The sequence below is a fragment of the Rhinatrema bivittatum genome, chromosome 6, assembly GCF_901001135.1.
Source record: "Rhinatrema bivittatum chromosome 6, aRhiBiv1.1, whole genome shotgun sequence".
Classification (NCBI taxonomy): domain Eukaryota; kingdom Metazoa; phylum Chordata; class Amphibia; order Gymnophiona; family Rhinatrematidae; genus Rhinatrema; species Rhinatrema bivittatum.
Genome location: NC_042620.1, coordinates 282,128,302 through 282,150,829, shown reverse-complemented (window position 1 = coordinate 282,150,829; position 22,528 = coordinate 282,128,302). Strand labels below are relative to the sequence as shown.

Sequence of the window (22,528 nt, the reverse complement as noted above, 5' to 3'; positions counted from 1 at the left end):
TGCTTCTGCAAAAAAGTTCCATCAGAGAATTTAGTGCCAAAAGTGTTTGCACCGAAGAACAAAACTCTGGCGAGGTGAAGTCACGGCACCATTAATCACCACCTCCGTGAGCTGCTTGGGATGAAAAGTTAAGGTGAGGAGTGACCCATTTCTCAGCTAATTTGCAGAGGAAAGGCTCTGAGTTTCACTTCTTTTAGCTTTTTAGTCAATTCATCTTTACTTTATATAAAATATCTGCCATACAATCCACAATCAAACAAAAGATAGCTAGAATGCTCATATAGGCCAACTCTCATGACGCTAGCACTTAAAGTCCTTGATTGGTAAAAGTTCTTCCAACCTGGTCTCTAAATCTTCTTGCAAGCATTCAACTGATTTTTAAGAAGGTACCTAAGTCTCTCTAACATTGCTGTCATCTTAAGTTGGTGTTTGCACTTACTTTCGATAAAGCGCTATTACATACCATGCCAATAGTTTTTTTATGGACCCCAAAACTGACTTTTCTTCCCAAAGTCACCATAAACATAGTTTAGGTGAGGAGACAAACTGGTGTCAGTTATTCTTCCAATTTCCTGAAAACCCTGCTCCCAAAATCCTTGCACAAATGGACATGTCCGCCACATGTGCAAAGACAATCCCCTATTCCTACAACAATTCCAGCAATCCACATGAGCTTGGGGATCAGTTTTAATAGTTTATATAGTATCAGCATTTATTACGCCCCATTCAGCTGTTAAGATCAGTAAATATCTTGGTTGGAATATGACATGGTATATGTTGAAAAACATATAAAAGTCTTGGTAATATTATTTGTCAGATTAATTCTTCCAGACCAGGATAGCTACAACTCAGCCCACTCTTTGATGTCTTCCTTAATTATTGAAATTAGCGGATAATTGTTCTCCCGCAAAAGATCTGACAATCTCAACACAGTCATTTCCCCCAAATAAAGAAATCTACTGAGTGCTAATTTAAACCTCTTCATACATTCTGGTATATAGACTTAGGCCCTACTGGAAATTGTTGCACCCGGTCGCAGACGACTGCGACCTCTCATGCTCACCTCTTTTTTCCCTGCACTGTCAATCATTGGGAAAATGGTGGCCTCCGTCAACCAACGCCGACCTCCCCGGCGTCCCCGGGATGGCGTGGGCGCTGCTGACAGCCATCTTACTTCCGGCATCACTTAGGTGCGCGCGCAGGGCCTCCTTAAGTATATGTCATGGTGGGAACCTTGGGGGCGTCCCCTCCCGATGTCGTCAGCCCGCTAGTGTACTTAAACTGACTGGCCCATTGCTAAGACGAGTTAGCAAGGAGTTCTCTTGTTGTTAAATCCGCTCTAACTTGAATCTTCTGTTCCAGAATCTCCTCGTGGCATTCAGATGCTCTGAGTACCCGCTCCACGGGGGCTCTTCAGCGTCTTGGCTATCCGCTCCTTGGAGGGTCCTTCTGCCTTGGACTGCCTGCCCTGCTCCTTGGGTATCTATGCTGGAACTTCCTTGTGTGAGTACATTCTTCAACTTCTTTCAACATTGCTGAAGACCCCATGGTGTACTCCATTCTTCAGCCTCTCTACTCTACTCATCCTGCGCCTCAGGGTATTGCTTCATCTATGCAAGATCTTCGGCCTGGTTCCTGTATCACTAACCTCTGCCTCTCTGGCATCTACAGTACAGCTTCCGCGGCATACCCCACACTGCGGGCCACTACCGGATCTACACTCAGAGGTATTTCCATCAGCTTGCAGGAATCTCCTGGTGTACCCTGCGCTGTGGGCCACTACAGGATCTTCTTATCTACAATACCATCTTGACTACTTTATTTACTCAAGAACTGTGTTTGTTGCATTTCCCGCTCCTCGGGTTATGCATTATCTTTTCTCCCTAATAAAGTGTCTCTCACAGCTGTGTACTATGTCGCTGAGACCACGCCCACCGATGGTGAGGCCCACAGGGCTCCTCCCTGTAGGTGGAGACATTTCTCATCTCAGCCTGGAGTTCACAACTTCATCCAAACCATAACAGAAATATTTCCAATTTGTCATGATTGATAGCACAACCAGAAATCTCCAGGAGCCCGGAGTCTGATTTTATACAATTTGTTAAACAGATGAGAACATCATCTGAATAAGGTGAAATATTATGCTGAGTCATCTTTATTTGAAGGCCAGGGGCTCCACTGCTATGTGGAATGGGGGATGGAGGGCATTCCTGATGTGTTCTTCCTTTCATCTGAAAAAACTTGGAAAGCTGTCCTTTCACTGATAGCCTAGCAGCTAGACACAAATAGATGTACTGAAAATACCCAATACAATTTTGATTTAATCCAAAATGCTTTAAAGTATGAAGTAAATAGGATCAGTTAGTACTGTCAAATGCCTTATTCACATCCCAGGCCTGGGATCCTTTTCTTACTGGCTACTGAAATCAGGATAAACAACCTCAATGTGTTATTTACCGATGACCTACCTGTAATGAATCCTGCTAAATCACTGTTTATTTCAGAAGGCAGTACTTTTTCCAAGGTCTTTGCATACATTTTAGCACTGTGTTAAGGAGTGAAATGGATCTGTATGACTCGCAGCTATACTTGTCTTTGTTTTTATTACAAATTGATGTATTGATTGCATTTAGCAAACAATGATTAAAAAGTTGCACTCTGGTGCCCAGTTTTGAAATACCCCTTCTAGTAGAATAGGGACCAGAATGTGCATAGGCTCCCACTGGCCCCAGGCACTTCTCACTGGCTAATGACTTAATATCCAAACTATCTCTGCTGCCAGTATAGGCCTGCTAATTCTCCTGCACTTCATTGATTTTTGGCGCTGATATCTGCTCCATGAACTTCTGGAACCTATCTTTCTTCCTGAGAATACAGTTCCTCAAAAAATATAATTCCTTGCATATCAGTTCTAACTCGCCCACTGGGAGCTCTAACCCCTCCTATGTGCAAGTGAGCCTGTTTTTTTCCTTGACCAATCTTGCCAAGAGGGCATCAGACTTATTTATCACTGTGTTCATAAAACTTCTGCTTAAGGTATCTACTACAGAAACTAGTAATGGTTTTAACTCTTCCCTAGCCTTATTCAGTGTTCTTAATGTTCTATTAGATCCAAAAGTTTTGTGGTCCTTCTCAAGTTTAATACTTTCCAGGATCCTGCCTTGCTGTTCTATCCTATTCTTCTTATCAAGGCTAGCCCATGAAATTATCCACCCTCGCAGCACTGATTTAAGCACTTCCCACCAGAATATAGGATTATAGTCCTCCCTCAGACAGTGAATAATATATTTCAATATGGTTCTTTCTACCATCACGTTATATTTCTCAACACCTATGAGTGAGATGTTGCACCTCCATAGACTACCCCTGTGGTCCCATCCAGTTTCAAAGTCATAGAAACTGCAGGTGAATGATTAGGTGGAGGGTTCTAGTCTTAGTTGGGTGGGCAGCTTGTTCCAGAGGGCGGGGGCCTACTACCGAGATGGTGCGTTCTCTGGTAGAGGTGAGATGAGCTAATTTTGGGTGAGGGATGGTGAGTAGGCCTGTGTTTTGGGATTGCAGGTTTCTCTGGTATTCAGTGGGGAGCGGGATGTCCTGTAGCCCATTTGATTTTTTCATTTTTTGATGGTTTTGTGCAGGAGGGTGAGGATTTTGTATTGTGACCTGTACATTACGGGGAGCCAATGGAGTTCTTTTAGTATGGGGGTGATGTGTGATGAACGATTGCTGTTTGTGAGGGATCTGGCTGCTGCGTTTTGCAGAAGCTGGAGGGGTTTGGTGGAGGACACAGGTAGTCCGAGGAGGAGGGAGTTACAGTTGTCCAGTTTGGAGAGTCTGAGGGACTGTAGTACCGTGCGGTAATCGTGGTTGAATAATAGGGGTTTTGAGCTTTTTGAGGACTTGAAGTTTATAGTAGCCCTCTTTGATTATTAAGTTGATATGCTTTTTCATGTTGAGTTCAGAGTCCAGAGTGATTCCAAGGTCTTTTACTTCATTGGTGAATTTGATGTTTGGTTGTGTGGGCACAGAGTCTTGGATGGTCTTTTTGGTGGTTTTGTTAGAGATATGTAGAATTTCTGTTTTTGGTGGTTAAGAGTAAGTGATATGTTCACTATTAGCCAGGTAGACTTGGAAAAGTCACTGCTTATCTCCAGTTATAAGCAAGAAGGATTGGATCTATTCTTTGAGATTCTACTGGGTACTTGTGACCTGGCTTGGCCACTGACAGAGACAGGATATAGGGCTTGATGGATCTTTGGTCTGACTCTGACCCAGTATGGCATTTCTTATGTTCTTAATTCTGCAGTGGCTGTGCAGGAGATGTGCAGACAGGCACAGATGAGGGTACTCACAGCACTGTGATGCACTGCTGGAACACGGAGCTCTTGATTGTCTTCATCCGGTTCCCCTCCAGGTCCCTGCAGCAAGAAGAAGGAATGTGATCAGTTTCAGCGTAATCTGGGCTCTTTTTCATTTAATTACCTTCCTTGCCTGCCCATGCATACATGTGCTCCAGGCAGGGTACAAGATCATAAAATAATGGTTGTCACAGCTTGGGTCCCTTTGTCCCATGACCCAGTTACACCAGGACTTCAGCTTCCCAATAATCCCTCCACTGGTCCCAGAGCAGACGCAGGTGAGGCACACACCTGGAAATACAGAATGGACTAAGGTGAGGTTTAACCCATGAGCATTGTCTGTATAGGAACAGAGAGAGCCTCACTTGTTAACTGTGTCCAGCAGCTCAAGGGATGGTGATTTCATATCCTGAAATTGATTTCAACCTCTACTGTAGGAATTCCCATCTGTACATAAATGCTTCCTTCCTTCAGCCTTGCAGTCACATCTGAGCAAGGGACTCAAGTGGTCTCAAAAGCCCAGGTACTACCTCATCTCTGGATAATTCTTCTATTGCTCCAAGAAGTGTTGTAGCCCGCAGAGAATCCGCTATCCTGAGACCAAGATGTCACATGAAAACAAAAGTCCCCCAGGAACATTTTGGCTTAGGTTTCCATAGTATAGTGGCTATCAAACATCTACACCCCCTTTAACATTTTGTGTGTCAGTGCATGAAACTTGCATGCATTTAAATGAGGTTTATTCCACTCATCAGCACACTACATGCCATACCTTTCAGGACCAAAAAGGTTTTTACTGGTGGACAAAACATATACGCTTCCAAAAAAACAAAACTGAAACTCAACAATTGGATAAGTCTCCATCCCCCTGAAATCCAGAACATTGTCCCACAGCTTGGTGCTCATGGTTGGGTCTTTACTTTGTGTCCTATATGTGGGTCACTTCTTTAACCACCTAACTGGTTGTGAACTAGCTAATAAACCAAAAAACACGTGTCCTTATCTAATTTATTCTCTTTCTCTGATCATGTGACTGTCAGCCTTACTGGCAGACAGCTCTAGTAAAGAAGAATGTTATTTAGTAGAGAAATCTCCATTAAATTTAAATGTTCTCTGCCCAATTATTCACTAGGACAGGGGTGGGCAACCTTTTTGAAATAGATTTGCCAAGATTTAAATCAGGGGTAGGTTACACTGGTCCTCAAGTGCCACAAGCCTGTCAGTATCTTAATCCGCCAAATTTCTTTCACACAACTCGAATATTTTAATTGACATTCATTTTCAGTTAAAATGTTCAAGAATTATGTACAAATGATTGAAACGGATATGTTTTTCCTCATGCAAAAACAAAAAACTATTAAAAACAAGAAGAGAAAAATGTCTCTCACACCCTCCTCTTTAATGCACCCCTTATTAGGAAAACAGGCTAGGTTTCTAATGTTCCCACAGAAAAGCCAGAAGCTAGCAGGATACCTTACCTCAGTCACACAAGCAGAATCTCACCAAATACTGAATAAAAAAAGATATAAATACAAATATACAGACCAAAACTGAACTGGAAACAGCAACAGGACAAATTCTGCATGCAGTGCAATAGTAAAAAAATAAACATTATTATGCCTCATAAAACATCAAACAGGAGACCCAAGATGGCGATCTGAGAGGAGGTCGGGTGGAGAGTCGCTCTGTTAACGTTTTGAATTACTTGCACAACTATGCCTCATACAAAGAGAAAAGGGAGAATTCGAGTGGAAACCTTGATGCTCCGATTCCTGCCCTATCTCAAACATCAATTGAGGGCTTCTCTTCTCCGGCAAACATAATTAACCGCAGAGAAGTGTCCATTACGGCTGTTGGGGAGGAGAAGATACTGACTCCGTTGGACCTACACCTCTTTCATACCAGGGGCTCCCATGACGCCCTTGCCACCTCATCTCGCACAGCCCCTGGATTCGGGTCTAACTAGCTGACGGTTGGCGTCGGAGGAGCCTGGCCCTTTCAAAGAGAAGAGGGGGGAAATTAGTGCGAGTTTGCAACTCATCGAGGAAATTGTGTCCTTAGTACACCCGTTGCAGCTGCGGTTGGGAGCGAGTGTAGAGAAGAACTTGGACACTACCCCGCTGACTTCAACACCTGAGGGGCAAGTTGATCTGACCACGGCCTCAGTAATGAGGCAGGAACACCATCAAGATGGTGGGTTAAGCGCTACTCTAAATTCAAGTGTGGCCGAATCACAGAAAATTACTTTGGAAAATGTTTGGGCAGCACTATTGTCCTTACAATCCTCTATAGTTACTCTGTCTACAATTATGACTGAGATGCAACATCACATTCAGCAAATTGATCCTTTATTAGTATTGCATACTGATAAGCTGAATAGCCTGGAAAACCAGGTTTCTCAATCGCAGTCTGTTCAATCTGGCCTTAAGAACATAGGAACATAAGAAATTGCCATGCTGGGTCAGACCAAGGGTCCATCAAGCCCAGCATCCTGTTTCCAACAGAGGCCAAACCAGGCCATAAGAACCTGGCAATTACCCAACACTAAGAAGATCCTATGCTACTGATTCAATTAATAGCAGTGCTATTCCCTAAGTAAACTTGATTAATAGCCGTTAATGGACTTCTCCTCTAAGAACTTATCCAAACCTTTTTTGAACTAACTGCACTAACCAGATCCTCTGACAACAAAATCCAGAGCTTAATTGTGCGTTGAGTGAAAAATAATTTTCTCCGATTAGTCTTAAATGTGCTACTTGCTAACTTCATGGAATGCCCCCTAGTCCTGCTATTATTCGAAAGTGTAAATAACCGATTCACATCTACTCATTCAAGACCTCTCATGATCTTAAAGACCTCTATCATATCCCCCCTCAGCCGTCTCTTCTCCAAGCTGAACAGCCCTAACCACTTCAGCCTTTCCTCATAGGGGAGCTGTTCCATCCCCTTTATCATTTTGGTTGCCCTTCTCTGTACCTTCTTCATTGCAACTATATCTTTTTTGAGATGCGGCAACCAGAATTGTACACAGTATTCAAGGTGTGGTCTCACCATGGAGCGATATAGAGGCATTATGACATTTTCCGTTTTATTAACCATTCCCTTCCTATTATCTGTGTGCTTTTTTGACTGCTGCAGCAAACTGAGTCGACGATTTTAAAGTATTATCCACTATGATGCCTAGATCCTTTTCCTGGGTGGTAGCTCCTAATATGGAACCTAACATCGTGTAACTACAGCAAAGGTTATTTTTCCCTATATGCAACACCTTGCACTTGTTCAAGGAGAAATGGTAAATCAAAGAAAAATAGAAAATATAGAGAATGAACTGAGATATAAGAATCTTAGAGTATTACATTTTCCACATTTTAAGTTGGTCTCAGCAAAAGAGCAATTTAGAAGATATATGTTGGAAAACCTAAAGATACCCCAGGAGGCATTACCAGCAATTACGAAGATTTTCTTTGTAAACGCTGGGAAGAAAATTGGAAATGATATACAGAACAGAGCACCACAGGCATCTGAATTGGGTAATCTTACACATTTCTTGGAGCATTCGTCTGAAGAACAAATTGATTTCCGTGGCACTTTATGTGTCAGTTTCATATTTCCTTCTGATAGAGATATTATAATGAGGTTATACCTCCGAAATGGAGATAAACTTTATTTCGGTAAGAAAATTTGGATATACCTGGACATAACTAAGACCACACAACTATGGAGGAAAAAATTTCTTGGGATGTGCCAGGAAGCAAAAGATCTTGGTTCTCAGATTATAGTCCATTATCCGAGTAAATGTGTGGTAAAATTTAAAAATGAAAGATATGTGTTCTTCAACCCACCTGAATTACGTATATTTCTTGCCTCCCATTCTTGTGTAAAACAAAGCGCTACTTAAACCAGTCATGATTTAATAATACAGTGTTGTAACCTTCTTGATTTCTTTTTTCTAATTATTTTCCTATTTGAGCTCCTGTATCTATCTTGGATCTCCCATTTCCTTATACAGGGTTATATATTTTCTTTGAAATAATTTTGGCTAATTTCCTGTAATATTACATTAGAATTTATGATGTAAAGAAAATTTAATGTGCTTAATTGTATTTCCTTAACCCATCATTGGCAAGCTTGTTTGCTAAGTTGTTTTGAAAAATGATAAATAAATAAAAATCAAAACAAAACAAAAAAAACATCAAACAACAAAATTAAAAAAAATATAAAACATCAATCATAATAGTAAAACTATACCAATAAAAAGAATAAATATTTCAAAACAGCTGACAAATAGAATAAAATCCAATAATTTAAAACATACATACATTTTTAAAAATTTTCCAAACACCAAATATTTCAAAACAGCAAACATATCAAATAACATGAAAAATTAAAACATATAAGGATTTAAAAACAAAACAAAACAAAACTACTTTCCACATTTGGAAACTTTTGATTTCCAGTCACCCTGAGATTGACATAAATTAGTTAGGGTGGCACAGAGTGCACACAAATATTCTCCTCTCTCTCTCACACACATATACAAACTCTCCAACCCAACAAACTCTCCCACACACAATCACACACACTCTCAAAGTCACATCCTTTTTCTCCCCCCCATATACAATCACACACATGCTCTCTTTTCCACATGCAATCTCACACACACACACACACTCTCTCTCTCTCTCTTCCAATCACACACACTCTCTCTCACTCCAGCATGCAATCACACACCCACACACAAACTTCCACATGCAAGCACACACACACACACTCTCTCTGCCACATGCACACACATGCGCTCTCCCTCTCCCACATGCAATCATACACACAGGCTCTCATTTACTCATCCCCACACAGGCTAGCTCCCACACACAGGCTCTCACCCACACCCATATCCACACCAGCTAAGATATACTCTCTCAGGGTGTGGGCTACTCTGTCCTCTCTCTCAATTCCACCGCTGCAGGATGGGCTCCATAGCAGCCTGCTGGGCCTGTCTTAATCTTCAGCCACCAATGGGGTGAGATCTGCTGGTGGCCTCCAGGTGCTTCCTCGATCTTCATCTGCCACAGAGTTAAATGGCCAGCTGAATCATTGTGTGGGCAGCAGTAGGAACTGCAGGGCCAGTCTCGCAGTTCTTAATGCCCTGCAGCAGCAACAGCAGTAGATGATGTTTGGTGAAACGTGACTCCTTCTGCCAGCACAGGGGAAGGAGTGTATTGCCAGCTCAGGGCTTCATATTTACATCAAAGCAGCAGCAGTGAGTGATGTCTTCGCTAAGCTTCTGTTCAGCCATGCCATAGAAAATAGTCTCGCATGCCATCGGGTTGCCAATCCCTGGACTAGGAGATTTAGGCCTGGATTTATCAAAATGCACTAAATATCGCCTGCGATAGAAAAAGGGGTGTGTTTTTTGCACTTTGAGATAAGTGCCAGAATGTGGTATTTCCTACATACAACCACTGGGGGGGAAGGGAGAGAGAGAGAGAGAAAAAAAAGCCATAATGCCCTCACACTAGATAGGGATATAAATACCTATGGGAGGCCCACCTAGTAACTTGAGGTGAGGTTTAGGTATTAGTGTAGAGGTTAGGAGGCCAGTGTGACATTCAAAGTGAGATATACAAACAGAACAGTGCTCTCTAGTGAAGATTTGATGACCCTCGGTGTGAGGACACTCACCCAAAGCTGAGATTTGTGCAATGTTCTCTCAACCTAGCTTGATGGACTCTCTACCTGATAACATCAAGCTAGGTTGAGAGAACATTGCACAAATCTCAGCTTTGGGTGAGTGTCCTCACACAGAGGGTCATCAAATCTTCACTAGAGAGCACTGTTCTGTTTGTACATCTCACTTTGAATGTCACACTGGCCTCTAACCTCTACACTAATACCTAAACCTCACCTCGAGTTACTAGGTGGGCCTCCCATAGGGATATAAATACCTATCTAGTGTGCAGGCATCATGGCTAGTCTCTCTCTCTCTCTCTCTCATACAGCCACAATGCTAGCTATTGCACAGCTTAACACTACTGAAAACATTGTAGTTAAAGTCATGCAATAGGGCTTTGCAAAATAATTAAACCCACCCCTAACTCCTCCTCTTTTTCAGATTTGCAACACACAATACAATATGGTGCTATTGCATGCATTAATGGCACTTTTCGCATGTGAAAACACCTTATAGCATTTTGATAAATGAGGGGGTTAGTTCCAATCAAACCATGTGCAGATGTCAAAGAGAAACTGGCTTTTTACCAAAGCAGGTCACCCTATCAGGGTAGTTCTGCTTCAGTCAGTGGTTACAGCTTCTGGGTTTAATGCGGCCTCTGACTGAACAAATTCTTGGATTTGAGGTCCAAATTCACAATTAAACAGATTCTATTCCAACTTTTAAGTACAGAAGATGACTATTTCCCTGCGTCTCTGCAGGTAAACTAACTTTAAACTAGATTTCCTTCCTTTAAACAGATTTCTGCTTGTACTTACCCTCTCTTCAATGGTTCTTTTTGCCTAGTAGAGCCGTACCACAGGGGTAAAATGCAGCTCACGTCTACTAAGGTTAAGGACATTCCTTTACCAAACAATTTCTTTTGCTCTCTGACCAAAAAAAACCCTTTTCTTTCTCACTAGCAGCCGCTGCACAGGAAAGCTTCTGGTCCTTTCCAAATCTCTCTGTAATCTGACTCCAAATTGTTCCTTTTCAACTGCAGAAGCAATAAGCACCAGCACTGCTCAGCTCAACTGCTTTCCTGTCCAAGTGCGCTTTCAGTTTCCTTTTCTTTCCTGTAGAAGGCTGTACAGGTCAGCAAGCAATTAATTTTAAAAATCTCTCTGTTAAAGCTAATTCAGCTCTGCTTCTCTCTCTCCCAAGACCATTCTTCAAGGGCCCAGGAAAATACATCAAGGGCCAGATTTTCAAAGGGGTACGCGCGTACCCCCTGAAAACCTGGCCCAAACTCCCCCCTGCGCGCTCCGAGCCTATGTTGAGTAGGCTCAGCGGCGCACGCAAGCCCCGGGACGTGCGTAAGTCTCGGGGCTTTCCTGGGGGGCGTGTCGGGGGCGAGTTGCGGTCGGTACGTAATCGGGGGCGTTCCGGACCAGCCCCCGGACTGGACCCTGACGCGCCGGCAGCCGGCACAACACGCGCAGGTTACGCCTGCTTCGAGCAGGCGTAACTTGTACAACAAAGGTAAGGGGGGGTTTAGATAGGGCTGGGGGGAGGCCGAAGGAAAGTTCCCTCCAAGGCCGCTCCGATTTCGGAGCAGCCTCGGAGGGAACGGAGGCAGGCTGCGCGCTCGGTGCACGCAGGCTCCCGATTTTGGGCAGCCTTGCACGTGCCGACCCCGGATTTTAATGGCTACGCGCGTATCTATTGAAATCCCGTGTACTCTTGTTCGCGCCTGGTGCGCGAACAAAAGTACGCGTGTGCGCAAATTTATAAAATCTACCCCTAAGTATTTAGGATTGCTACAGAAGTACAAGGGGGTGGACACTTATCCAACCAAGCTATTCCATGTTTTTATTTCTACTTCATTTTGTAAAGAATCTGGAATATATTTTTTACTTGGTAGCTGTGGGGTAGGATGTGTGGATACACGGAACAAACAGCGGTTTAACACATTTTTCTTCCAGACTATAAGGCAACAAAAGACGAGCATGTTGGAAAGCTATGTAGACTTTCTATAGCCACTGTAAATGCTTTATAAACTATCTTCTAATAACTTATTATAACAGCTTAATAAATTATTTCTAAAATGTTATTTTCCTTACTGCACGCTTCATAAATATGGCCTGGCATTTTTACAACTTTATTAATTCAGTTACAACATACATTATAATAAGCGTTATAGATATTTATAGCAAATAAAACACACTGCATCATTCATTAAACATTCCGGCGCGTTTAACGACAGCTATTCAGATCTTTAGAACATTTACTAACTGACGCCAGCCAGCTCTTTCTGGCCCTTCATTTAATGCATGGTGTTTGCAAGGCGTGCCACAGAGATCTTTTCAGATCACACTGAACGTGATTTGTTAGGAAATTCTAACATTTTCGGAACGGGCCTATAAGCAATCTGTAACAGGAAAAATCCCACAGAACTGTGCCAGAGCTTCCCTGCCCCTCCCATCCTCAGGCCAAAGGCAGGAACAATCTTATCTTTTGGGAAGTGAAAAATCTCGGCATGTCTGAATCCTGAAGTGTTCCCTTGTTTTTCAAAGTAATAATGAGACACTAGAAGCATGCAAAAACATTTCTGATTACTGCAAGTCAATTGATTGAGCTACAGGATGCACAGATCCAGTCCTAGCTTTGCTGTCATTCTGATTCTGACAGAGAAGAAAAATGTAAATAAAGATTTTCCACAGGCACAGAGGAAATGCCTTTCTGAATCGGGTCCTATGAGTGCACGCGTGCAGGAATAAAACCAGAACCGGCTTAGCAAGCCCAGAGAAAAACCACAGCTCATAACTCTGTTAAGCGAGGTCCTGGGTTTGAGGCGAGCAGGATGAGTGTGCTGCTTCCTAGTGTTAGGGGAAAGGTGCTGCTAACTCTGGCACCGAGATGAGCCCTGTGAGATCTGCCTGGATGGAGAATGGAGGTGGGAGATCACCTTGCACTGGGCAGTCCTGACAGGATAATGGAGAGGCTTGGGAGGCTGTAGCTATGCAAGGCTCAGGAAGAGCTACACTCTCTATCTCCAGCTCCTGAGCGACGCCCTAAGCCGGTCGCATCTGTACAGCAAATGATTGAAAAAAAGAACAAACGGGACTAACTCTGAGTTCTAGGGCAGTCACAGAGGCCCGGAAGCATTGAGCCTCAGTAAATGGGAATGAGAAAGGTGTCCTGAGAATTAAAGGCTTGAAGCAGCCCGGTGACTTACAGCCAGATCAGCTGAGGCATTTCCACACAGATGGAGCTCCTGGGAAGGTCACTGATGGAGTTGTTCTGCATGGAACTGGTGAGAGATGGAGAGAAAGTGAAGGATGTACATAGAACATGTGCACGCAGTATGTATAGGACTAACGCTTTGAAGAGATGCCCTTTCAAAATTCTGCCACTTGAAGTAGCTGCGAGCAGTGGCAGCGCCCCCTAAGTCTCAGCGCCCTAGGCACAGGCCTAGCTCGCCTAGTTGGTCCTCCGGCCCTGTGTGTGCCTGTCTAACACATCATGGTCCTTCCAGTCAGCTAGCGTGGTATAACACACATGCTTACTAAATTTTAATCAGATTTTTAAAATAAATGATCTCTAGTGGATGCAGTTGTAGCCCCCTCTGCATTTTGTTTCCAAAGCAAAGAATAAGGGTGGGGTGGCCATGTAGAGGCAGAGAGCTATGTTGATGGATAAGTTACGGAGGAAAATTAAACGTGAGTTACAGGAGATATTCAACAATAAAAAAAAAAAATCAGAAAAGATCCGGATTTGATTCTCAGTCTGGCTTCTGTTCCCTGGCTTGGCCAGGGTTGGAGGGAGTCTCAGCCATTGTACAATAGCAACACCTAGTGGCTGGACACAGGTTGCACATGCACCATATTCCTGACCATGCTGCAACTGCTGGGCTAGATGAGAGAGGGCTGAAGGTAAAAATGGAGGAAAACTAAGGAGCAGAAGAAAAAAAAACTGCCCGGTTCTCCCAAAAATACCCCAAAGAAATAGTAAAAACAAAACCCCAGAGCTGAGAGAGTGTATGGAGATTCTAGGTGGCAGCAGACATTTCTCAGCATTGCCAGGGATCAGGAGGATTCTGCTACATTAAAGGCAAGGAATAGCACAGCCCAGGATCCACAGGGGGTAGCAAGACCCCAGGCAACAAAACAGCAAAAAGAGAGCAATCGGTACAACATGAAACCATCCGTTTCCCCGCCCCCCTGGATTATTAAAGATGCTCACAAATATTTGCAGAGAATACGCATCCTAATACTTACAGCAGATACAAAGACTGCAAGCCCGTGAAAGATCCTGCCATTATCCTGGTAATTTTATTGTTGTCTAAAATACTGGGATGAAAAACAAGAGACAAATTGAAAAAAGACTAGCATGGATGTCGGCACATCAGGTTTCTGAGACAAGCAAAGCATCTGCTCAAATCTAGCACTCGGAATATAGAATATGATCTTAGACAGGGACTGCAGAGCATCTTAGCCTGCCTCAGTTTCCTTCCTGTTGCAATTACCATGGATTCCCCACCTCCCCCACACTTCATTTCAGGTCTTACCCTCACATTTCTAAATCCGGCTTTCTGGAATTCTAATACTGTTTTAGTCTCCATCACATCCCCTGGGAGGCCATTCTAAATATCCACCGCCCACCACCCTACCCTCTCTGTGTAGAGACAGTGCCTTGTGTTCTGTCCCTGTTCGCCTTCATACCATGATTTCCTGTTCTAGGACCTTCTTTTCACCAAAACATGTTTGCTTCTTGTGCTTTACTTATACCTTTGAGATATCTTTTCTTGTTTTTAATCTATCTTTCCATACTGTCTCTGGTTAACCCCTTCGCCCAGTTCTCCTTCCCTGTTGAAATGTATTTTCCAGGCCTTCAGTTAAGATGTGAACCGGTATGATGTCCCCACTAATACCGGTATATAAAAGTTTCTAAATAAATAAATATCTTATTGCCCTCTCTATCTCCTTTCTACCAGGGTATACAAATTTTGATTCTCGAGTCTTCCCTCATAGGTCTTATGGTGCAGCTTCTGCAGATCCTTGGCTATTTATCTTTCAGTGCTGAAATGATGCTGTAACATCTGGTACGTCGTGGAGGGATTATGAATTAGAAGAGTGGAAGACTCCAGAGGTGAATCTTTTCCAGGTCATTATGTCACTGAAGATGTAAAAAGCCTAGTGGTTAGAGCAGTAGGCTATGAACCAGAGAAACTAGGGTTCAAATCCCATCTCACTCTTTCTGACCTTGGGCAAGTTACTTTACCCTCCGTTGCCTCTGGTACAAACTTAGATTGTAAACTCTCTGGGGATAAGGAAACACCTACAGTGCCTGAATGTAATCCACTTTGAACCACAGAAAAGCGGAGTAAAAAAAATCTAAAATAAATAAATAAGGCCGTATTGCAGCATATACCTCATGCCATTTTGTGATATTGTATTGAGATTAATGCAAGAGAAGACACTTACAGCCATTCCAGCTTCTGGAGAACCTTGAACATGCCAGGCTTCAGAAAGGTGATGTGATTGTGATTCAGAAATCTAGGAGGTTAAAAGAATAAATAAGATCAGGAGAGTTCTTGTCATCAATTGTGTTCCACTGTATTCTCCAGACTGCTACACTGCTGTTGACAGTCTGGCAGGAAGAACAGAGACACACAAATGTCCCCAAGGTTAGTCATGTCTTTGTGAGAAATGGGAGAGTCAGGTTGCCCCTCTATCCTTAACAGAAAGCATGGGGGCCAACCTACATGGAGTGGTTGTAACTACCCTTAACAGAAGACATGGGGGTAACCTGCATGGAGCAGCAATTACTACCTTTAACACATGGGGGTAACATGCATGGAGCGGCAGTTACTACCCTTAACAGAAACATGAGGGTAACATGCATGGAGCGGCAGTTACCACCCTTAACAGAACACAAGGGGGTAAAATGTACAGAGTGTCAGTTACTATCCTTAACAGAATGCATGGGGTAACCTGTATGGAGCGGCAGTTTACTACCATAAGCAAATTGCTGGGCAGACCGGTTGGACCATTTGTCTTTATCTGCCGTCATTACTATGTTACTTATAAGTGAAATCCAAGGAAAGATGCAAATGTATCAAAAAAACCAAGACGTAAAATTAAGACAAAAAAATTATATATATATAATGCATTATCAAGCCTACATAATATGGGGACAAAAGAAAATGAGATTTCAAAAAGGAAAGAAAAGGATATTAAATCAAGAGACCCACCCTAGCAAGGAATCTAACTTCTTGTAGCCCCCCGGCGTGCTCCCTACTTAAGAATCAGACTGTTTATCGTGCAGAAAGGTTTCCCAATGAGTGGGACCCACGAAAACAAATATATTCCTCTGGTGGAAAACAATACATTTGCAGGGACACTTTAAGAAAAAGGAAGCCCCCACGCGGCTGACGTTGTGGAAAACTCTTCCTTCTCATTTGGCTTTCCTTTGCCACATTGGGCAAAATTTGTGATTTTTGGCCACAATCACACTGATCTCTGTTCTTAAAATGCTGCTTTTAGATCTTTGTCTGACTCTAATAAACAATAAGAGGAGCTCTCGTAGTGATGTTACCTTGAGAGTCCTGTAAAAAAAGCGGAAGGATCGGAACTTTGTGAAGGAACAAAGACATCTAGGGCTTCTTGTTCTATATCAGGATTCCTTTTCCTAAGAAAACTGGGAAAACGTAATATCCTTATCTTGGGAAAATCGCAAAACCTCAGTAAGACATTTCTTTAACAACGCAGTAATAGAAAGATATTGTGATTTTGAAAACTTTAACAGTCGTAAATTCTTGGAGCTCATCTTATTCACCAACAATTCCAACTTTGTGCAATATCAAATTCTAGTTGACTGAACTGTAGAAATCATCTCAGGCAATGATGCAGCTTGGGTTTAATAGATCCCATTCTTAAGTCCAAATCAGACAATTTAGCCACAGTGTTAGTTGTAAAGGTGCATGGTTTAGAATGAGTGTGAGCCAATGAAGGATGAGTGACAACCTTCCAAATGTCTCTAAGAGTAATATCAGTTGACTCAGAGGCCCTTTCATGACTTTCATTTCAGACCCAGCAATTCAGAGGTGTTTGGATAATCTTCAGTCTGAACAAGGGGATTTCAGTTGTAATCCAATAACCAAGTAAACTTTAGGATGGAGATATAAGCCACACAAGACTCCAGCTTTTCTTCTTAAATATTCCATCTTTATTAAAACATCAATCAGTATATAATCTTCTTACCTTCAGCGGCATAACTCATACAGCCTTCAGCATGGGACAGAGATGTGTCAGGAGCTGCCTTCTCCTGGAGAGGCAGGGCCTCTCTGTTCCCAGCTTGGCCACATTCTTATTCCTGCTCTGCAGGGTCCCGCCCACAGAGCTATCTCTCTCCCTCTGGCTTTAAGGTGGACCAGGCTAGATGCCCTGTCCCGCACAAATTAAGGAGGGGTTTTAGGGCCACTCCTTTATACCGAGTTACTTCAGATCACAGTAAGGGAAGGCCTGGATGGTCTGAGTGGAGTCAGACAACCTTCCTTTCCTCTCTCTCTTCCCTTGGGTCTTGGAAGGGTTTTATTTCTAAATGGAACTATCTGTCCTGATCATCATACTGTTTACTGTAGTTTAAAATGTTTGTTGATGTGGTTGGGTCTGGTTGGGTCCCACTGCTTTGTTGTCATTATAAAGAACCTTTTGTCTTGAAAAATCTGGAAGATTCTTTCTTCTAGTGTGACTGCATGTCCTTGTCCACAGGTTTTATTCACTGGGAGTGGTAACCGTGCCTCTACCAGATCCAGATGAGGATCTTTACAGTTTCGGCTAAGGAAAGCAGACAGAACTCCTGCAGGTGCAAGCCACAGGCTAAGGCTATGGTGCGCAAACTATGGACTCCTTCCAAGCCAGCCAGTGCACACCAAAAGAGCTCTCACAAGGCAAATCTCCCCCCAAAAGCTTAGGTTTTAGTTCCAGCATGAACCTTTTACCATAGGGGGTTAGACTATACAAACAGCAGCTTAAATACTGAGAAAGGGTGGACAGACGCTATGGAAGCTGATTCGCATTTAGCAGTGGCGTACCGAGAGTCCCTGGCACCCGGGGGCCAATGCATTTCTATGCCTCTCCAGCGCCCCCTCCATCTTTCTTGAACGAATGCTTAAGGTCACAGAAAATCAGTGGCATCTCTAGACAGAAGAATTTGGGGGGGGGGGAGTCAAAATTACATTTCCTCATCACACCCACCTCCATAGCCTGGCCCCCTGCTTTAAAATTGGCTATAAAAAAAAGAATTAATAAGAAAGTCCAAAGGGTCTTCTGCTGGCCAGTTTCACACTTCTAGTAAAACTACTATTAAAATTATTTGATCGCCTCATTCAACTGATTCTTTATGGCTATGAGAGTGAAGTCTGGAATGTATACAGGAAGGGACAGAATGTCAATATAAATCCTGCACCTCCAGTTCTGTAACTCTGTGCATCCACAGAAATTCACCAAATAATGGAGCTTGAATGTTTCCCTCACAGCTCATCATACAAAACGATATCTTCAAATTCTGGTGTCACCTCACAGTAACAGCAGCACAAACACCTTCCACTGTCAGACCCATTGTGAAGTAACAGAAAACCCCGCAAAAAAGACACTCAAAATCTATACTGCAATCCCATCGTAACATAACAGTAATAACACCAAGGACTCAAACAACAAGAACCCTACCTGTGAAAAAGCACAGGTCAATATTACACTGGGTCCCAGAACACCAATACACCACCAACTGAGGAACAAACAAACCTGATTGCTATAGATTCCTACAGAATCTTTCCCCATGGTCACATATGCAGATTAGAGACAGACCCTCACCAAAGAGCTTTGTCATTGGCAGGTCCTAAACTATGGAACATGTTACCAACTGCCATCAGATTGGAGTCTGATTTTAAACAGTTTAAGAGAGATTTGTAAACATAGCTTTTTACTGAGGCCTATTCATGCTGTCTTAAAAGCTGTTTTTATGCTCTGTTTTTACTGATTTTTGTATTCTGATGATAATTTGTTTTTTTTAGGAGATAAGATAAGGAGCCTTACTCTGTTTTATGTTTTTTATTAGGTAAATGTATGGAATTTTATTAAGTAAATGTAAGGAATTTTTTTATTTGTTAGTTTTATGATGTTAATAAGGACTTTTAGAATTTTAATCTTAAATATGTTTTAGATTTGAATTAAGTTTATTTTTAGGTTATTGATGATGTATTTTATTTTTGTTGTAAACCATGACGATGGATTCCGAGTGACGGTATATAAAACCTAACAAATAAATAAAACAAACAAATAAATAAATAAATAAATACACAATAAAGGATCACAAATTAGACAAAAACTGAAATGGAAATCCTCAAGAAGCCAGACTCTGTGTATTAACAATGGAAAAACAGAACCACCATTCCTCATAAAACAAATAAAAATCGAGAGATCATGTGATGCGGTGAGGGAAGAGGGTGTGAACCTCTTTCTCTTGCCACCTAGCCCTCACCATCGGACGTCATCTGCACTGTTTATACCTGGTAAATCAGCCCAAATCAATAATATGTTGGCAGCTTGATCAACACGTCTTAGTCTGTCCCGGTATGTCATCGCGTGCCACAAAAAAAAGATAAAGAAAAGGGAAAAGACCGGCAGCAGGCGGTGGCTGCCCCAGAAATGGCGGCATCTCCCCCGACCGAGACGATCCCCGCCACGCCAATCGCAGATATTAAAGCCGCAGTACCGAAGGCGCTGGGTCCCGATATAAAAAATATTGCCTCGAAGGTGGCAGAGATACCTGAGAGTTTAAATAAATTTGAAAATCTTTTCGCTGAAATGGAGAATGGCGTGGCTGAGACTCAAGATGGCCTCCAGGCTGCCCAAGCCGATATCGCGGTCTTGCAGGCTTCGGTCGAGAAGGATGCAGCTAAGCTTGAAGACCGGGAAAACCGCTCTCGTCGGTCAAATCTTCGCTTGGTAGGATTGCCGAAATCGCTTAGAAGATCAAAAGTTACCTGCGTTTTTGGAGTCGTGGCTGACAAAGGAGCTGAGTCTTTCCCGAGCTCATGGCAAGCTCCGTATCGAGCGTGTGCATCGGCTCGGGCCCCGAAAACAAAACGCCGCCCGACCCCAAGTTGTAGTGGCTTAAGCTGTTCAATTTTGCACATAAGCAGGAAATTTTTACAAGCGATTCGAGCCAGGAAGGTGCTGCATTATGAGAACACCAAAGTGCTGGTTTTCCAGGACATTTCGACGGCGGTGGCGGCGCAGAGGAGAGCTATGGCCCCTATCTGCATGCAGCTGATTGCCCAGGGAATTCGGGCCACGCTGCTCTATCCAGCTCGTTTGCGGGTGGCCACCGAGAAAGGAGTCGCTTGGTACAACTCTGCTGAAGAAGCACAGAGTCTTCTAAAACCGACCGAGAAATGATGTGGCAGCCTGTCCATTAGTTCCAGACGTTAGCTACTGGCGTTTCTGGAGTTTCGTTTAAAATTGGCGTGATTGGGGCTTTATGATCGTTCATATTGCCTGACATTCCTCACATCAGCTGCTCCTCTCTCGCTCTATTTCATTCACAACTCTTTGGCTGTGTTTAACGCTACTGATCACTGTTAGGTTTGTTTTGGTTCGGTAGTACAGTAGCTGCCTGCGTTTACTTATGCCTGTGTACTTTACTCTCTGGCGAGCCTGGACAAATGATTTGGACAGCATGGGGGGTATGGGATAAAAAAAATCACCTTCGGTTATATTCTTTTTCCACCCTGTGCACTCTCCATCCCAGCGGACAACGAGGGTATCAGCATCGTCTGTAGGCTGGCTCGGGGCTTTAGCGCTCTCTAGTTAAGCAGCAGTGCTAGTCGGGCATTATGATTGTTTATAGTGTCTGAATTTCTTTCCACATGCTGCCTAAGCTTCTCGTTCTGTTTTTCAGAATTTTATGGCTGTTCAGTAACTGCATTCTCACTGTTTTGTTCATTTTAGGCCTGAGGTGAAGTTAGCTTCAGGTCCTTCATCTTTGATGTATTTCTCAGTTACAATGGGAACTGATATGGTGCAGGTGGGGTCGGGGTGGGGGGCTAGCATGGTAGTGTTCTCCATTCATAGATAGGGCTATGGGATAGGGGAAAGGGGCAAGGGTCTAGTGGGGCTGGAAGGGAGGGAGGTAGGGGGGGGGGCGGGTGGACTCACTGCGATTTACAAATGCTCTTCTTATATTTTTTCCTGTGTTCTGTCTACACTCTGATACCAAGAAGTCCAGTTCTCAGTTTTTCAACAGCTGGGGGTCGTTGCTGGGAGGCCCCCTGCTGTGGTTTCTGTATTGCAATTTTTTTACAATGGCCCTTATTGTATGCTATCTCTACAGTACTAGTACTGGTTTAATTACCTGGAATGTCTGTGGGATTAATTCCCCAGTTAAGAGGTCTAAGATCCTGACTTTGCTTAAGCGACGGAAAGCCGCTATCGCCTTTTTGCAGGAGACGTAGCTTAATGACACCGAACATGTGAAATTGCATAGATATTGGGGGGAAGGGTGCACTTTGCGTCTGCTACAACCAAATCTGCAGGCGTGGCCATCTTGGTCAATAAAAGTCTGCCTATCAGTGTTCACAAAGAAATCAAGGACCCTCTTGGATGATACATTATCCTAGAGGCTACGATCTGTCACTCGACAGTGATCCTTTGCAATCTCTATGCTCCGAACAATTCTAGCCCTGCTTTTTTTTCGTGAGCTTTATCAGCTCCTGTTACCTTATTTAGGTGAATGTATTATTATTGGGGGAGATTTCAATATCATCTGTAATCCTCAATTGGACAAATCCCCTCCTAATAGGCAGGTCTCTGGCTATGGCAGGGGCCCTGCCCTATTGGAGCGCTTCCTGCACTTATTGGATGTCTGGCGCATCTTGTACCCCAGGGAACGTGATTTCTCTCATATCTCTCGAGCACATGGTACCCTTTCTCGACTAGACTATTTTTTGATCAGTGCTATGGCACTGTCTAAAGTCCACACTGCAGTTATTGAGGACATTATTATTTCAGACCATGCCCCAGTCCGGTTAGAGCTGTCGCTGGATGCCTCTGCGGGTGCCTTTGGCTGGCGTTTTCTGTTTTATCTGGCCACTGATGTTCAATTCCAAGAGTATTTACAGGCCCGATGGGTGGATTATGCTGAGCTGAATGCGCAACATGTGTCATCCCCGGTATTGTTCTGGTACGCGGTGAAGGCTGTCTTGAGGGGAGACCTTATTTCGTATTTGGCACATAGAAAGAAGGCCATGGATCGCAGAATCCGGAACCTTACCGCCCAGTTATGACAGGCGCGGATGAGTCTAAATAGAGCTAATACTAGCGCCTCACAGACTCAGTTTTTGATTGTGCAAGCCGAGCTGAATACCTTACTCTACCAGAGGGCGCAAAAGAGCTTTCTGTATTATCAGTGTAAACTCTACCAGCATAGTAATAAGGCAGATAAATTAATGGCTAAT

The 22,528-nt window shown here is 43.3% G+C and overlaps 1 protein-coding gene across 1 annotated transcript in view; it reads right to left on the bottom strand.

Annotated features, from left to right (window-relative positions):
- LOC115094334 (relaxin receptor 1-like) overlaps window positions 1-22,528 on the bottom strand; it is a 153,428-nt gene that overhangs the window by 28,857 nt on the left and 102,043 nt on the right. Inside the window, exons 7-11 of the mRNA XM_029607281.1 lie at window positions 16,609-16,710; window positions 15,495-15,566; window positions 14,289-14,360; window positions 13,247-13,321; window positions 4,353-4,418 (exon numbers count right to left, since the gene is read on the bottom strand). Of these exons, the coding sequence (XP_029463141.1) occupies window positions 4,353-4,418; window positions 13,247-13,321; window positions 14,289-14,360; window positions 15,495-15,566; window positions 16,609-16,710 (387 nt within the window). The remainder of the gene's footprint in view (window positions 1-4,352; window positions 4,419-13,246; window positions 13,322-14,288; window positions 14,361-15,494; window positions 15,567-16,608; window positions 16,711-22,528) is intronic.